Source organism: Zalophus californianus, chromosome 2 (genome assembly GCF_009762305.2).
Source record: "Zalophus californianus isolate mZalCal1 chromosome 2, mZalCal1.pri.v2, whole genome shotgun sequence".
NCBI classification, from domain to species: domain Eukaryota; kingdom Metazoa; phylum Chordata; class Mammalia; order Carnivora; family Otariidae; genus Zalophus; species Zalophus californianus.
The window spans coordinates 1434907-1452093 of NC_045596.1; the positions used below are offsets into that span (position 1 = coordinate 1434907).

The 17187-nt window shown below is 60.6% G+C and overlaps 1 protein-coding gene across 2 annotated transcripts in view; it reads right to left on the bottom strand.

Moving 5' to 3' along the window:
* The window catches only part of ZFYVE28 (zinc finger FYVE-type containing 28), a 110642-nt gene continuing 93455 nt past the window's right edge, over positions 1-17187 (bottom strand). For both annotated transcript variants that reach the window (XM_027597611.2, XM_027597610.2), the window contains exons 9-13: positions 6583-6698; positions 5385-5501; positions 4001-4105; positions 1748-1851; positions 1-1243 (exon numbers count right to left, since the gene is read on the bottom strand). In XM_027597611.2, the coding sequence (XP_027453412.1) occupies positions 1112-1243; positions 1748-1851; positions 4001-4105; positions 5385-5501; positions 6583-6698 (574 nt within the window). In that variant the 3' untranslated portion in view covers positions 1-1111. The remainder of the gene's footprint in view (positions 1244-1747; positions 1852-4000; positions 4106-5384; positions 5502-6582; positions 6699-17187) is intronic.

The window sequence follows — 17187 nt, forward strand, 5'->3', positions numbered from 1 at the left end:
CTTAAAGAGATTTATGGAAATGGCTTCGAATTACAGCATTTAGAAAATAAAAATAATCTCAATACATAATATTCCCTCCTTTGTATACCCCCCCCGAAGCTGTTTCTGTGCATGTGCACCCACTGTTCAGCAGAAGCTGGATTTTCTTATAAAAGAAGAAGTAGTGTGCCGTCTCTCTAAAAATAAAGCTGCAATCGTCACTGCAATGTGAAGCCTGAGATTTAAGCCTGAGGTGTCCGTGCTGGGGCTGGCTGGCCGCCTCAGCCTGAGGCCCGGGCCAATCCGGGGTGGGAGGAGGTGGGCCAGGGTTCCCGGGGGACAGAGGGAAGGGGGTGGTGGCAGCAGGTGGGTGGTGGTCCTTGGCCCCTGGGAGCCCTGGTCTGAGAGCCTGGGGACCTGGGTCTCAGCGCCGTGCAGGCAGCTGTTTGCCCCCCATCCCATCAGCAGATGGGCACCCGTGGGCAGGGGCGCGCCTTTGGGTGGGCCCAGAAGAGCTGGGTGTGCCTCTGCATCTCCCCCTCTGAGAGTAACCAACTCGCCTGTTGTTTGGTCAAGGTCCCGAAGGGGAGCAGGGACAGGCAGCTGTGGGCTATGGGCAGGGAGAGAGAATGGGCAGAGCACGGGGAAGCCCTCCGGGGGACACTGAGGCCTGACCCCTCTCCTGGAGGTGTCCCCCATCTTGCCCAGGATTTGGCCCCAGGTGCGACCCCACTTTCCCGGTCAAGAGCAGGCTCCGAGTAGGCCTTCTACTACGGCTCAGCCTGGGGACAGCAGCTCGGCGGGGGCCGGGGCCGGGGGCGGGCGCCGGGGGCGGGGGCGGGCAGGAGGCGCGCCCACCCCCGCCCAGGCAACCACCTGGCCGCCCGGGACACCCCCACTGCCCGGAGCCGACCTCTTGCTGGCCCGTGGGGGGGTGAGGGGGGGTGGGCACCGGTGGGGGGGCGGGGCGGGGACGGAGGCGCGGGGCGTCCTGCGAGTCTGGGCGGCCTGCAGCGCCCTCCAGTGGCGGCAGCAGCAGCTTGTTGAGGTGCGTGGAGACCCGCAGCCAGCGGCACCTCCTCCCCGGGAGTCCGCGGGGGCCCCGGCAGGTGTGGGGATGCCGGGGCTCGCGTCAGATGCCCGCCTTGTCGCTGTAGAAGGGCGTGACGTGGAACACGTAGCAGTGCGTGCACACGCGGACGGGCTTCACCTGCCCGTAGCGCGGCAGCGGCGCCGAGTGCGCGGAGCAGCGGGAGCAGAAGATCTGCAGTTTGAGGGGCGGGCCGTGGGGGCAGTGAGCCAGGGTCCCCAGCAGCCCCGGGCCCTGTGCCTCGACCCTCCCGACCCTGGCCCTGCGGCGGGGGCGGGGGGCGCTTCCCACCCCCTCCTTCCGAGCCCGGGCGAGGCGGCAGTGGCGGGACCCTGCGGGTCGCCCGCGTGCCACAGGGACCTTCAGAAAAACCTGGCGTGGGTCACGGCCCCAGGAGGCCAGGCTCACCGAGGGGGTTCTGGCGCCCTCAGACCCTCTTTCCCTGCACATCCCCAGCTCTGCAGTGGCCAGGAGCAGCACCATCAGGACCCAGGGGGCTGGGGGCCTCAAGTCCACACCCTGGACCAGGTCAGAGCAGGGCCCAGGGCTCAGGGACCTCTGCACCAAGCCGGGGCATCGGTCCTGGCTTCCAGATCCTGTGCACAGCCCCCTGGGGAGGACCGCAGCCTCAGTCCCTGGGGCCGCAGGGACAACCTCTGGCCTCCAGGACCCGCTCACCTTCCCGCAGCTGCGGCAGTGGTGTTTCCGGCGGATGACGGTGAAGGGCGCTTTGCACGCAGTGCAGAAGCCGCAGGCCTCGTCTGGGACCCACTCCGGTGGATCTGTGACAGTGGGAATGGGGTCAGCCAGAGGGAGCCGTGCAGCTGTGACGGTGGGAGCCGGCGGTCTGGGGTTCAAGCGAGCCTCTGGCTGGACGGGCCCCAGCAGTTCCCGCCCTCCTTCCCTCCGGGCCTCCCCTGGACCCCCATTACTGGCTATGGTCTCAGGAAATCGTCACCCGAACAGCGGCTCCTCAGCTCTTGTCCGAGCCTGCCCGCCAGCCCCCAGCTGCAGCCTACACCTCGCAGTCAGCCAGGCCACCGGGATTCAGGACATGGGCAGGGAGCGTCCACCCGGATGACCCTCGCCCGAGCCTCTCTCTGTCAGCAGCCAGCCTGGCAGGCCCCTGGGGCAGAGGTGGTGGTCGAGAAATGAAGAAATCGACCCCCAGCTCAGCTCTAGGTGTGCTCTGTGGGGGCCTCAAGCGCCCCCAGCCTTGCCCACCCCTGGCTCCAGAGCAGTTTTCAGGCTCTTGGGGTCCTGGAGGCCCAGCCGGCCCCTCCCTGACATGTGTGCAGGCCAGGCTGGGGCCAGGGGCCACCTCCTCCTTCCAGACCACATGTGGGGCCTGTCTGAGCTCACTTCTCGAGTCCCTGGCTGATGGGAGCCTCTGTGGAGGTTTGCTCTGGAATTCGGGAGACAGCACAGGGAGAAGCAGGCTCCCACATGCAGCAAGACAGGTGCTTTCCTCCCATTTTCGGGCACCAAGCTGACTAGGGCGGGCCAGGTCCCGAGGCCGGCACCAACAGCCGGGGGGAAAGAACATGTCGGACCCCTCCCTCAGACCACAGAGAGTACTCAGAGGTGGTCTGTGTAGCCTCACAAGACCCCCAGGCTTGATGCTCAAGTGGGCACTGGCCTGCATCCCTACACCCCATCCTCAGGGCCTCCAAACAGAACTCAGAAGGGCCTGGGGTCTTCTGGCCTCCCTCCCACCCTGGAGGCTCTGCCCCTCCTCCTGTCTGCTTGCACAGACTCGGAACTGCCTCCCACTCAGCTCTCCTGCCTTCCATCCTGGGCTGGGTCAGCTCACCCCAACCCTGCAGGGAGGTCACTTCTCATGCTCACCACCTCCTGTGTAGAATCTCAGGCTGGCCCCGGGGAAATCCTGGATGGCAATGTTAGCCCCTAAGGACCGTGTTGGGCCAGGACCTCCAGCTCAGGCAGATAAGGCCAGAAGCACTCTTGGCAGGGGCGGCGTGGGGGGGGGAATGTGAGGGTCCCGCAGACTTCCTAGGCCTGCCAAGGGGAGCCACTTCTAGGAGGGGGCTGGGTCGGCAGCCCCCAGGGAGGATGTAGCCCTCGCCTGTGCCCTGGGCAATGCCAGACCTCGCAGCTCATTACATTCACTCATGAACAGAGAGGTTCCAAGTTCCTGTAACAGGTACTTTGTACCATCATGCATGGTTTTCTAGAAAGGTAGAGATGAGCTTGTGCTGCTCCTTACACCCCATCCCCACAACCTCTGTCACCCCCAGGGGACTGGCGAGCACCAGGAAGGCCCCGAGCCTGGGACAAGCAGGGTCAGCCAGCAGGCCAGGCACACCAGGAGTGCTGTGACCTCTGGCCTATCGTGGGGTCAACTTCAGCCTCCTTCTTGGCCCCATTCCCGTTTGACGCCTGGTCAGGCCTATCCACCACCATCCATCACAGCACCTCTCCCAGGCCTCCAGCCCCTTAGAAACTATTGGGTGGCCCCCTCCCTATAGCTGTGCTCTCCGAGCTCCCAACCTACTCTGGACACTCCCTCCCTGATCACCCAGCAGGCCTGGCCTCCAGCCTAAACGGAGAGCAGGGTCTTGGGGCTTCCACATGACCTGTGAAGAAGTCACCGGAAGCTGCCATGTGAGCCCCTTCCTGTGGGGCAGGTGGGTATAGGTGGGCTCAGATGTGTGCCTCTGCCCTGGGTCCATCCACCTCCAGCCACAGCCAAAGGCCTTGGCTAAGGGGGTCCGTGTGCCACCAAGGGGGTAGCCGCCTCCCCATGGGCAGCTACAGGCCCAGGGGGCCTCTGGGGAGGGACCCCCAGTTGGAGAAGCAGTGCCTTCATGGATTCTGCATTCAGGCCAGAGAGGGGGACAGTCCAGACAAGCTCCTCGCTCCCTGCCCCGCACGCAGCACCTCGGGCCCTGGCCCACACCCTGCACGCACCTTCCAAGTCCCCATCTCGGGTCTTGGCTGCCAGCTCAGAGGATGACAGGGTCTCCTGGCACAGGGCACAGTCCTCCAAGGCCGCACTCCGCAGGCTTTGGGTGACTAGAAGAGAGAGGGAGGGAGAAAGGAAGGGGTGGGGTTGATGCCCAAGCACCTGTCCCCGCTAGGCCCACCCGCACGTGGCCAGCAGGGGGGCAGCTCCCCCAAAGCCAGCCCCAGTCCCCCAGCGCACGGGTGAGTCAGCACTGCCCCAGCAGGCTGGGCTCAGTGCCCTGAGGTCTACAGCTTCTCCCCCCTGGGGCCCCCAGCCCCAGAGCCCCTGCTCTGTGTGTGGAAGTTCCCCCTGGGCTGTGACCCCCGAGGCAGTAGGGGGACCAGACCTGGACACGGGCTGAGGAGCCCACCATCCTTGCTTGCAGCACTGGTCTGTGTCACCCACCTTTTCTGACTCTTGATGTTTCAGAAGGCCGCGTCACCCCGAATTCCCCAGCAGCCCAGTGGTATGGCTACCAGGAGGCAGAGCTGGGGCGACACACAGGACTGACTCTGCTCCTCCTCCCCCCAAGCCAGGATGTGCCCTGCTGGATGGGGGCGGGCTCTACAGCCGGGCAGGTGGCCCTGTGTGCCCAGATGCCCCGTGAGGACGGGCAGCTCGCCCAGAACAGGTATCTCAGCCCAGCACAAGGGGAGGGCGAGCAGGGGTCAGGCTCTCTCCCCACCCCAGGCGTGTGGGAGTGTGCAAGAGTGTGTGACAGCGTGTGCGTGTGTGCGGGCGCATGGGTGTATGCGAGTGTGTGTGTGCGCGCATGTGTGCGTGGGAGAGTGTGCGTGGGTGGCTGTGTGAGAGAGTGTGCGTGGGAGAGTGTGCGTGCACATGTGCGCGCGCGTGTCTGTGCCTGGGATGTGTGGGCACGTGTAAACGCGTGAGGCAGGTCGCAGGCGGCCACAGGTCTTAAGCTGCCACTTCCCCCCCAAAAGGTGGGGCCAAGGTCCCCTCCTTGACTGTGGGCTGGCACCCGGCGGCTTTCGTGGATGGAAAGTTGGTAGGGGTGACCTTGTGTTGTCTGGGTCTCACTGCCCCCTGCAGGCCACTGGCCCCGAGACGTTGGGTGGCCTTGCTGGAGGGCATGCAGGGGCGAGCAGAGGGTGCTGCAGGCACAGGCCTGTGCGTGGGGGGGGTGGGAGCCCCCCCAAAGCCTCTGGGGCACCTGCGACCTGTGCCCCTTGGTCCCTAGCAGAGAGCCTGGCAGTGCCAGTGGGTTCTGTGTGGAGGCGGTGGGCCCCGGAAAGGCGGGATGGATGGCCGTGCAGGGCCGTGTGCCCTCAGGGTGGGGGTGCGGCTCCTGGAGGGTGGCACGGACATGCTGTGGGTGGCACTCACCCTTCTTTAACTTCTCCTTGTCGTCTGTTTCGGGCTTGGTGGCCATGACCTCAAAAAGGGTCTTGAGGATACTCCTCAGATCGCTGGCATAGTTTGTCTGCAGCTGGTCAGCCACCCCTGAGAGAGGAGGACGAAGGGAGGGCAGGTCAGGCCAAGCAGCAGCAGGGGCTCAGGGCTGCCAGCTGGGTGACCCCGGCCAGAGCTCACGGCCCAGGACTGACGCATCCTCGGGTGGGTCAGGGCAAATGGGGGCCGCCCAGCCCCTGGGCCACAGTTTGGCCAAAGTCAAGGCTCAGGAGCCCAGGGAAGGCTGGTGGTGGGAGCGACCACACGGACAGCCCCCTCCCTGGCAGGAAAGCACCCCCCCACCCTCCCTGCTGAGGTGGAAAGCAATGCTGGCTTAGCTCTTTGGGGGCGGACCCGGCTGCCACATGCAACAAAGTGAGGGAGAAGCTGCGGGCATCCCACTGGGAATGGGAGCCCAGTGACCCGCCCCAGCCAGTGCTGTAGTCAGCGCTTCTAGAGGATTCTCTGTGCACCGGCAATGCCCCGAGCACCTGCTGGGCATGGCATCCCTCCAACCCCCGACACAAACCTGTGCAAACTGGAGCTCAGAGTCGCCCGAGACCTCCTGGTCCCACCTGGCCTGGCTCGGCAGTGCCTGTGGGGCCCTCGCCCCCCCATCATGACCCTGATTCTGCAGGACCGCCAGGCCCCGGGCCACACTCCCGCCAAGCAGGCCGGCTGGAGGCCAGCCCTCAAAGGTGGGGGTGGGAAGGGCATGTGGGAGGCAGGGAAGGGGGCTGCAGTGCACGCTTTTATACACAGAACTAAAGAAAAGCTCACAGGCCTCTGAACCCCCCAGGGGGTGGGGGACAAAACAGGCGGCTCCCTGTCCTCCCCTCCCCCTACTGTGTAGCCATCCCCAGAGAGGGAAACAAAACTAGGCAGGGTACACACTAAAGTCTGAACCACAAACTGAACAGAACCTCCCCGTGTGGGCGGCCGAGGCCCCTGCAGGAGCGTGGGTTCCCCAATCCCAGCTGGGGGACCTGCTGAGGAATTAAGCCCTTCTCCCTGACCCTGGGTTGGAGATGAAGAAATGACGTGGTGGGGAAGCTCCCAGACTTCTGGGGCCTGGCATCGCCCGCACCCCGCCCTCCGCCTGGCCCTGCCCGCCCCAGGCCCAGCCGGGCACCTGAAATGCAGACAAACAGGCGGTGGATGAGGTCGTGGCTGCCGTGGAACCTGGACCGGATCTTCTCTCTTGTGGCCGAGGGGGCAGCCTCCAGCCCGGCCTGGTCCGTGGGGCCGCTGCAAGAGGAAGGAAATACGGGGTGCATGGGTGGGGGGCGGCCAGGGGCTGCTGGAGCCTGAAAGCCCACGAGTGAGAAGAAAACCTTCTCTGTCCTGGAGCCCAGCTGCCTGGACTCAGAACCGAGCCACACGCGGCCCCTAACGAGGCCGCCGCACAGCCTGGCTTCTGACCCAGCCCCTGCCCCATCCACCACAGTTTGAGCTCAACTCCTGCCCTCTCCTGCTGCACAGGTCGGGCTGCCCTTCTCACTCTCCCAGATTAACCTTATCTACCGGCTTCCTCTGACAGAGGATCAATTCACCTACTTACTCCCTACACAGCGGGGCGAACGGTGGACCCCAAAGGATGGGCACAAGCCCGGACCCCTAGAACCTGCAAATGTGACTTATTTGTGTAAAGGGTCTTTGCAGCTGGAGAGGAGAAAGTCATCTTGGATTACTGGGTGGCCCTAACCCAGTGACAGGTGGCCTTCTGAGAGGAGGCGCTGTGGGACAGGGTGTAGAGGGGGGGGCGCCTGCAGCCCCGGGAGCTGGACGAGGCGGGAAGGACCCTGGATGGGGGGGTGGCCCTGCCAGATTTTGGACTTCTGGCCTCCTTACAGTGAGGGGTAACTTCCTGTCGTTTTAAGCCCCCACGTGTGGGACTCTCTCTCGAAGCCGGGGCTCCTGCCGCCCCACGCACCTCCCTTCTCCCCTGCGGCTGCGAGGGCCCAGCAGGGGCACCTTCAAGTCTTACATCACCCCCTCCTTTCTTCTCTCTCTACTCCTCTGTCCTACAGTCTAGGATAATTTCTCCATTTTCCCTTCCAGCTTTCCCCCTGACGTTTAATTTGTGCTCTCCCTGTCGTTTCATGGGTGCAAGCCTTTTATCTGTCTGGAAATATTCATTATAATTTTTTAAAACGTGGCCAACAGCTGCCTGCACCATCTCCTTCTCCTTCCAGGGAGGGGGTTGGTCTGCTTTCCACGCCAGAGGCCTGCCTCAGCGCACACGGCGTCCCGGGCCGTCTGTCCGCACTCCGAGGGAGACACGGCTGGGCCCGAGTGGCCTGGGCCACAACTTCAGAAGGAAAACGTGGCACCATCTGCTTGAAACACGAGCTGCCCACACAACACGCACGTGGCCCACAGACGTGGCTGGATCTTCACGGTGGCCCTGGTGGCTCAGTGGTCGCATAGGGGCCGAGCCGACAGAGGTGGAGGGGAGCCGGTCACAGCTCCTCACGCGCCATGTGGGTCCCTGGCACACGGCAGAGAAACGCGCAGAACTGCCGAGTCTTAGGCAGCGGTACGCCCCCGATGGGAGACCACTGAGAAGCGCAAAGATGTGGCACCCCCGGCCGGTGCGGAGGGAGGCTGGCCTGACCGGGCCCCAGGGCTCCACAGGCCCCCTTCCTCCAGCCAAGGGTGTGCATGAGGGTGCACTTTGCCGGCGCACTCTAACACGATGAACATTCGCTTACGAGCATTTACGGTTTCGCTGGAGCTTGGAGCAGCCACGGCCGGCAGGCAGTGGGGCTGGGCGCGCCCGTGCTCTGCTGGGACCCGTATGATGAGCCACGGCTCTCTCCTCCTGAGCTGCACGGTTTCCACGGACGGGGCCCCTGAGAATGCGGGGGCCTGGCTGCCCCCCAGCTCCCGTCCCTGCCCCGGGAGCCACGTAGGGGAAGGAGGTGGGGACTTCACTGCTGGCCATGTCCATTGCCACTCAGGATCCCCGGTATCAGTGACAGCTCTACCCAGAAGACTGGGGAGCAGGGACCCAAACAAATACCGTTCACAAATGTTCAGAGCCGCACAATTTTCGAGAGCCACAAGGTGGGCACAATCCAAGCGTCCATCAGTGGATGAGCAGGCCAACATCCGTGGCCCGTCCACGCAGGGGAATACTATTCAGCCGTAGAAGGAGGTTGTGCGTGCGCCGTGACAGGGAGGAAGCGAGAAGACAGGAGGCTGTGACCCAGTGACTCACGAAAGGTCACATAGTGTGTGACTCCGTTTATGTGCAATGTCTAGAGGAGGCAGGTCTGTGAGATGGGAAGGCGGGACTGGCGGCAGGGAGACGGGGAGCGACTGCTTGTGGACACGGGGTTTCTTTAAGGGGTGACGAAAATGTGTGCATAGCTGTGATCACACTAAAAACCACTCAAGTGCACACTTAAAACAATAAAGGAATTCTTTTCTTGTAATCATCTAGCAAACTCATATTCAAGAAATAGCTCATAAGCTAAATGTCCATTAACTGGGTTGGCTCCACAAGTTAGGTCCCATCCATACAATTTCCACTTAGTAGAAGGATCGTCAGATGCGGAAATGTTAACGTACTGAATGAAAAGCAGTATTATAAAATTAGAGATCTCACATGTACCTAGTGAGACATGGGGAAAGATCATCGAGGCATTAGTATCACATTTATCTGAATAGCAGGACTACGGATAAATTAGTCTTTTCCCAAGTGTCTTCTGTGAGCAAGTATTACTTTTGTGATTTTGAGGAGAAAGGCAGAGCTTCTGGCAGCAGATGGCACCACAGCCCTGCCTGTGGTGGGAAGTCTGTCTCTGGGTGCAGGTAGGAGTGGCTCTGGGGGCGCCCCTGGGGTTCAGCCCTGCAGCCCCAGCCCCGCAGCTCAATGCCCCGGAGACTGGGATGTCTTCCTGGACACGGGTGCAGCGGCCCGCACACCGAAACTTCGACACCACAGACAGCTGAGGCCATGGAGCCTGAGACTCTGGCCGAGCGGGGGTCGGGGGTCAGTGGAGAGAGAGACACAAAACTCCACAGACACGGATCCTAGGCAGAAAGTCGGCCTCGAAGGGCTGGGGGGAACAAAAGAACAGACCCCACCGGCGCTAGAAGCCGGGATCTCAGCTGGGACCTGAGCCCCAGTCTTGTCTGGGTCTGCCCGGCCCCTAGGGCCCACGGGGATGGCCATTGTCTGGGCACTGTCCAGGACCACCCCTTTGGAAGGGTGCTGATTGTCCAAGGCAGTTGCTAGACAGACCGGCCAACAGCGGGCACTGGACCCTATGTAGACAGAGGGGCACTCACATCTACTGGGAGGCCCCCGTTTCCCCAGCCTCTGCCAGGGCCTGCCCCTTCCCCTGCACCGCCCAGCCAGCAGGCTGACAGCTTGGGGACTGTGTTCAGAGGCCAGGCCCCAGGGCTCCTGCAGAGCCCTGCCTAGCTCGGCCTGACTCATGGAGGCAGGACTCACCCTCGGCCTCAGAGGTGCCCAGCACTCAGGATTTGCCAGGCCTAAACTCCCCTGGACATGCCAGGGGCCACCCCAAGGTGCTGCAGCTCCTACCAAGATTATCGAAGGCCCAGGACAGAGAATCTTTTCAAACAAAAGTCAGAACTTGTCCCTCTTCTGTTGCAACCTTCCACCCTTGCTTTCCAGTTAGTCCAAGTAAAAGCAAAAATCCTTACTGAAGGTTATGGGGCCTGGCGTGGTCTGGACCTCTCTCCGTCAACTTCCCCTCCCGCACCCTCCACTTACTTACGCTTCTCAGACTTCCTCCTTGCTGTCTCAGAGAAGCCAAACATGCTATTGGCCACAGGACCTTTGCACAGATGTCACTGGGCCCAGAATGCTCTTTTTCTGGATAGACCCAGATGCCTCTGCTTGTTATGCTCCATTGGAAGGCCTTTCCTTGACCACAAACAGAACCACCACCCCCTCGCCCTGCCAACTGCTCTCTTCCTGCCCTTACCCTGCATTGTGCAACTTGGGACACTCAGCACTCTGCCTTGGCATGTGCGTGCTGACTCTGTCTTACTCTGGGAGAATGCAAGGCTGGCCTGGCAGCAACTTCTCTTCTGTTCATTGCTGTATGCCCAGCATCGAAGGCAGCCCCCCCGGCCCCGCCCCTCGCCAACCTTCCAATCTATATCTGTTGAACAAAGAGTTTGAATTCATTAGACGCAGGGGAGAACGAGACGTGGGCTCTCTGGGGGAACAAACGCTTTCTCTATGTCTGGAACGCTAGATGGGATTTAGGAAGAGGAGCCACCAGCACAGCCTTCTCGTACCTCACAGCTTCGGAATGCTGTCTGCTTCCTCCCCCATGAAGCCGCATCTGATGCAACGGCTCCGCTGGGAGGAGTGGGAGAGAGCCCCCAAAAGATGCGTCCACCCGAAACCCCCAGGACCTGCGACTGGACTGTCCAGGCAGGCTCTAACTCCAACAAAGAGGGTCCTTCTGAGAAGAGCAGAGGAGACACACAGAGAAGAGGCTGGGTGTGGACGGAGGAGAGACTGAGGGACGTGGCCATACGCCCTGGAACCCTGGGAGCCCCAGGAGCCCCGACAGCCAGAAAGGCCCCTCCCCGGGGGCTCCAGAGGGAGCATGGCCCTTGATTTTGGACTTCTGGCCTCCCAGACTGGGACGTTCCTGTTGTTTGAAGCCCTGCGTGCGACAGTTTGCTCCTGCTGCCTGGGAAGCGGATCTGGGCACAGAACCCACGACCCAACCCCAGGTCCGTCTCTCACCTGCTGGGCCCAGGAAACTGTTCCTCAGGGACAGAATGCACAGTAGAATCTCCTACCAATGGGTCCAGTGAGAAAAGACCGATCACACGTGGGGGGTGTCAGTGCACAAGCATGAGATGCAGGCCAGAGGCAGGGCTGTCCTGGCACCGAGGACACGGCTGGTTCCCACCGATGAAGCCCGCTGGAGCTTGTCAGGCAAAGGGGCGTCACAGGAAACATATAATTATGGCTCGAATCGCTTAAGGGAGTCTGAGCTCATAATCAATGTTTAAGCCTCTAGGGAAATTGCTTTGCCAGTAGGTGTTTGCTGCGTTCATCCCACAATTTGTGCAGTGGACGTGGGACCACCGAGGGAAGGGAGGAGTGCGTGTGTGAGGGTCCTGCCCTGGCACCTGCGGCCTCTGGCAGCAAGGTGGGGGCTGGAGGTGGGGCAGAGGGCAGAGCCGTGTGGGGCTGCCTGGCGCCTTGGGGTGGGGGGGGTAATGCTTCTGTCTCGAGTGCAGGAGCCCCTGGCAGAGTCTTGCTCCCCCTCAGCACCTTGGGGCCACCCAGAGCCCTGCCGGTGGGGAGCCTGGGGTCCCCATTTGTGCTGGGGAAGGGGAGCCAAGACACCTTCCCCACCCATTAAACCTCCCATGGGGGGCCTTGAGTGCGGGTGTGTGTGTGTCTGTGTGAATGTGCACCCACATGTGTCTGAGTGTGCCCGTGTGAGAGCCTCAGTGCACGTGCCTGTCCGTGAGAATGCATGTGCACGCATGTCCAAGTGTGCCTGTGTGAGAACATCAGTGTTTGCGCGTGTGTCTGTGAGAATGCATGTGCACATGTGTCTGTGCCTTGTGAGAGCACCAGTGTGTGTACGTGCGTGTCTGTGAGAATGCGTTTGCACGCATGTCTGAGTGTGCCTTGTAAGAGCATCAGTGTGAACGTGTGTGCCCGTGAGAATGCGTGTGCATGCGTGTGTCTGAGTGTGCCTGTGTGAGAGCATCCGTGTGTGTTCATGAGTGTCCGTGAGCATGTGTGTGCATGTGTGCCTGAGTGTGCCTGTGTGAGAGCATCCGTCTGTGTGCATGAGTGTCCGTGAGCATATGTGTGCCTGAGTGTGCCTGTGTGAGAGCATCCGTGTGTGTGCATGAGTGTCTGTGAGCATGTGTGTGCATGCGTGTGCCTGAGTGTGCCTGTGTGAGAGCATCCGTGTGTGTGCATGAGTGTCCATGTGCACGCGTGTGCCTGAGTGTGCCTGTGTGAGAGCGTCCGTGTGTGTGCACGAGTGTCTGTGAGCATGTGTGTGCGTGCGTGTGCCTGTGTGAGAGCATCCGTGTGTGCGTGAGTGTCCATGTGCGTGCGTGTCTGAGTGTGCCTGTGTGAGAGCATCTGTGTGTGTGCCTGAGTGTCCATGTGCACGCATGTGCCTGTGTGAGAGCATCCGTGTGCGTGCGTGAGTGTCTGTGAGCACGCGTGTGCACGCGTGTGTAAGTGCGCACTCAGAACGGGGCACAGTACCCCTCCAAGGACAGCGGCTACACAGGACACAGAGGTGCAGGAGACCGAACACTCCTCCAAAGTGACCCAGCAGGGACAGAGGGACAGAGAGGGACAGAGCAACAGGACCGAGGGTCCCCTGTGACGAGCAGCCGCCTCACACCTCGCACGTCCTTCCTGCCCCAAGCAGCCTTCTCGCGTCTCCTCCTCTGAGGTCCCTGACTGCAGCCTGGCCCCACCGTGGCCCCGCCGGCAGCCAGGCCTGACTCCGCTTGCCCTTCACACAAGCCCACCTCTAGCACGTGTCACGCTGCGGCCTTGTCTTTCTCAAAAGATGTCATACATTTGCCTATTATCTGTGTATTCCTTTAAAAATGAATCGTGTCGTGTTTTAATCTTATGTGAAAAGATTTAAAAATGAGATCCCAGGTGTGGACATGCTAAAGGGAGACCCTCGTGCAGGGAGATGCCGCGATTCACCAGGCTGAAGCCAACCCGCTTCCCCATCCTGGTTTCAGTGCATTCGTGCCTGGGCAGAGTCCTGTTCCCACCCAGCCCTCCCCACCCCTTCCCGAGCTTGCTGGCCAGCCCTGGGAGGGGTGAGCCTGCCCGACACCACTGGGAGGGAGCCTGGTCCCCACTGGCAGGGGTGAGGGCCGGGACTCAGGCATGGGCCCTTGGGGGCAGGGGGAGACCGTCACAGCCGTGGGGGGTGCATGTGGCTGGGGACAAGTGTGACACCAGAGTCCATGCACTCGGGCTCTCCCGTGACCACACAAACAGCAGTGGTCTCTGCGTGCCACACGTGAGGGTGTGCTCTGAGGTTCTTGTTCACACCCCCCATCCCTCTCCGGACACACGGTGCCCTGTAAGGCTCCTGGCTCCACCCTTGTCCAGCTTTGTGAATGTAGGCAAATCGCTCTCTGTCCCTGGGCCTCTGTGTTCACTTCTGTAAGTGGGAATAGAGGGAGATCACACTCGGAAGGGGGCTATGCCGGGCCTCTGGTAAAGGCTCCGTAAGCCGCAGGACTTCCCACGAGATGGGCATCAAGCAGGGCCCAGCCCAGGAGTGGCTGAGGGTCTGCCCCACGCTGTTCGGTGGGCATGTCACCCCCAATGCAGCCCCACTGTGACACAGCGGACCCCAGACCGCCTGAGGCCGTGTGCCAGGCTCCTAGATGCCCATGAGCTCAGGAATAGGGATTCCTGGAAATATCCTCTGGTCATCACTATGGATGATGTCCATCCAGAAGGATACAGGAGCGCAAATGCCCCTACAACGCTTATGGGGGACAGCCAGGAAGCCTCGGTGAACCCCCTCGTCACCAAAGGATGCGCTGCGGAGCCCCGAGGACAGAGGAAGTTCCAGGAACCTGTGGCTTCCCCAATCAGGGAACAGAGAGTAGACCCCCTGCCTGGTGCCCGTGGCCCTCACTGAGCCCTCCCAGCCCGATGACTGACAGACAGGGGGGCCTTGGGCAGCAGAGTGCACCTGGGTCCCTCAGAGTCGCTTCCTCAGACACAGGCCCACCGAGGCCGGTCCCCCTGGAGTCCAGAGGAAGGGAGAGCCTGGCAGCATGCATGTCCACAGTGCCTGGGGTTACCCCAAGCCTGCTGGGACCCAAGGAGGGTCTGTGAAACAAGGTGCACGTCCTCCCTCCCAGGCTGGGAAGCTCCTGATGCCTTGGTGCCTCCCACGTTGCCATGGCAACCCTCCATTTACCCCACAGCTGCCCTGGGGGGGGGGGGTCCAGTGTATCCGCAGGCCCTGACACACCCACCCCGTCCAGCTTTGTCCACTTGTGAGACTACAGCTCTGTCCCCGACAGCCCCCAGGAGACAACTCCCAAAGCTGGGGCTGTGGGGTGTGGGGGCTGCTGCAGAGCCGGGCAGGGCCCCCAAACACCTGCTGATACCTGCAGCTCCTCCCAGGGGGTCTCTCCCCTCCCTCTGGGCTCGCTGCCCTCACCGGGGTGCTACCTGGCCCTGCACCACCTCCCCTTCCACGGGGAGGGTGGGGGCCGTGGTCTGGCTCCTCTGGGGGCACAGCACAGCCCCGCTCTGGAGAAGGTCCCACGGTTGGTCTATGGGAGCCTGATCTTCACATCATTCCCTCTTAATACAGGTGCAATATGCGTATGCTCTAGAAAAGCCAGGAAACACAGATCCGCAAAAAATAGATGTGTGTTTTATAAACATGCGTGGTTGTGGCATGAGCAGAGGGGACCTGTGTTCCCTTCTGCTGTCGTGCCTTGCACACCTTTCCTGAGCTTTTGCTGCCTTTTTTTTTTTTTTTTTAAGATTTTATTTGAGAGAGAGAGAGAGCATGAGCAGGGGAGGAGCAGAGGGAGAGGGAGAGGCAGACTCCCTGCTGAGCAGGGAGCCCAACGTGGGGCTTGATCCTGGAACCCGAGCCGAAGGCAGATATTTCACTGACTGAGCTGCCCAGATGCCCCAACTTTTGCTGCTTTTAAAAGCTCTGAGAACAGAAGACTCCATGGCTGGCGAACAAAGCCATGGGTGATGGACTGCGGACAGCGTCCAGGCCTCCCTGCTGCACCACATTCAGCAATTTAAACCTGTTTTCTTGTGTCTGCCTCCGTGAAGACGGGAGCAAAGGCTCTGCTTGTGGAAGTGGCTGTTCAGAAGGGGATTCTCCTGGCCCCAGGGGTGGAGGAGACAAGCCCTTTAGGGTGCTGCTGGGGCCCCGGGCAGCAGCCAGGCCGCCCCCCGCATCCTGAGGAGGGGTCAGCACTTACCAAGCACACTGCTCAAAGCCCCGGCTTCCACCCCTGCACTGTGGAGGCTCCAGATGCTCAAGGAGCAGGGAGTCAGGCAGAATAAGGACACATAGGCCACGGGGCTGCAGGGAGGGAGGGCGGGATGGTCGTACCTGGAGGCCCAGTACTGCAGGCCTGGACTCCACCAGCCCCCTCCCCTGGAGCTGCCCCTGCAGGGTGGCCCCCTGAAGCCACAAACATCCAGACCACACACATGGGCTGGGATGAGGGCAAGGACCCTGCTACGGAAGCCGGGCTGGACGGCTGCCAGCACCATGCTAAGGGGCAGTGGCCCAGAAGAGGTCCACTGCAGGGGCAGGAGTTGGAAGGAGAGAACCCAGGATGTGAGTGACCGGATGAGAGCCCCAATGTCCACCTCCAAATCCTAGGGTGTCCTGCTTGGCCAGCTGCCTTCCAAACCTTGGCAGCCCCTTATTTTCACTCAAGCTAGGACAGGTACGCTTCCCCCAGCCTAAAGGAGGTGGTGTGGGGGCCGGGAGGATGGACCATCACACATGTGAGACTCGAGGCTGGGCTCTGGGAATGGGCCCAGGGGTCCTGCAGTTGGCCCCCAAACCGGAGTCAGACAAATGAGAGGGACTGGCCCCGCTGAGGGGTTCTGTTTCAGATCTGTGAAACAGGGATGGCAAGGACATGTAGCCGCGGCACTCAACAGGGCCACTGGGCAAAGCTCCCCATGAGTTTCATCAAAGGCACACGGTGATGTGGTGTAGCAGGGATGGGAGGGACGTCGCGGCAGACAGGCTGGGGACGGTGACCCAAGGAGCAAACAAGGACCAGAGGGAGGAGAGTGTGGAGGTCATCTAGAAAGCTGACACTGCCAGGGTGCAAGGAGCCAGCCACGGGGCAGCGGGTGGGGCAGGTGGCTTGGGCCCCAGAAGCCAGGAGCATAGGGAGCCCTGGGACTCCAGGCAGAAGACCACCGCCCAGCTATTTGGTATCAGCCTGTCTGAGGGGAAGTCGAGAGGAGCAAGGACCGAGGACTACGTGAATAAACTCTTCCACTCACTGGATAAGAAATGGGTAGTTGAACAAACCTATGTCTAGCGAAGAAATTGAAACTGTAGTTTAAAAACCTCCCCGTGAAAACTCTAGGCCCAAATGGCTTCACTGGTGAATTCTAACTAATATTTAAGGCAAAAATAGTACCCATTCTACACAAACTCTTCTGGAAAATTGAAGAAGTGGGAATGGTCCCCAACTCACCCTAGGCTCTCAGCTTTGCTCTGATACCCAATCCTGAAAAGGACTTTAAGAGAAAAGAAAACTGCTGCCTGACATTATTCACCATCAGATGCAAAATTCTTAACAAAATTTTAGCAAATCAAAGCCAACAATACATAAAAAGGGTAATACGTAGTGGCCAAGTAAGGTTCATCCCAGGAATGTAAGATTAACTCAACATCTAAATATCAATCAATGTCATTTATCACATTAACAGACTAAAAAATAAAAACGATATGATCATCCCAAAATATGCAGAAAAAGCATTTCAGAAAACCCATCTATTCTTGATAAAAACTCTCAGCAAACTGGGGATAAAGGAGAACTTCCTGAACCTGCTTAAGGTGCCTATGAAAATCCTACAGCCAACAGTAGGTGTAGTAAATGTTTTCCCTCTGAGATCAGGAACAAGGCAAAAATATCCTGTGTCAGCTTTTCTATTCAACATTGTACTAGAGGTCCTTGCCAGGGCAAAAATGCAAGAAAAAGA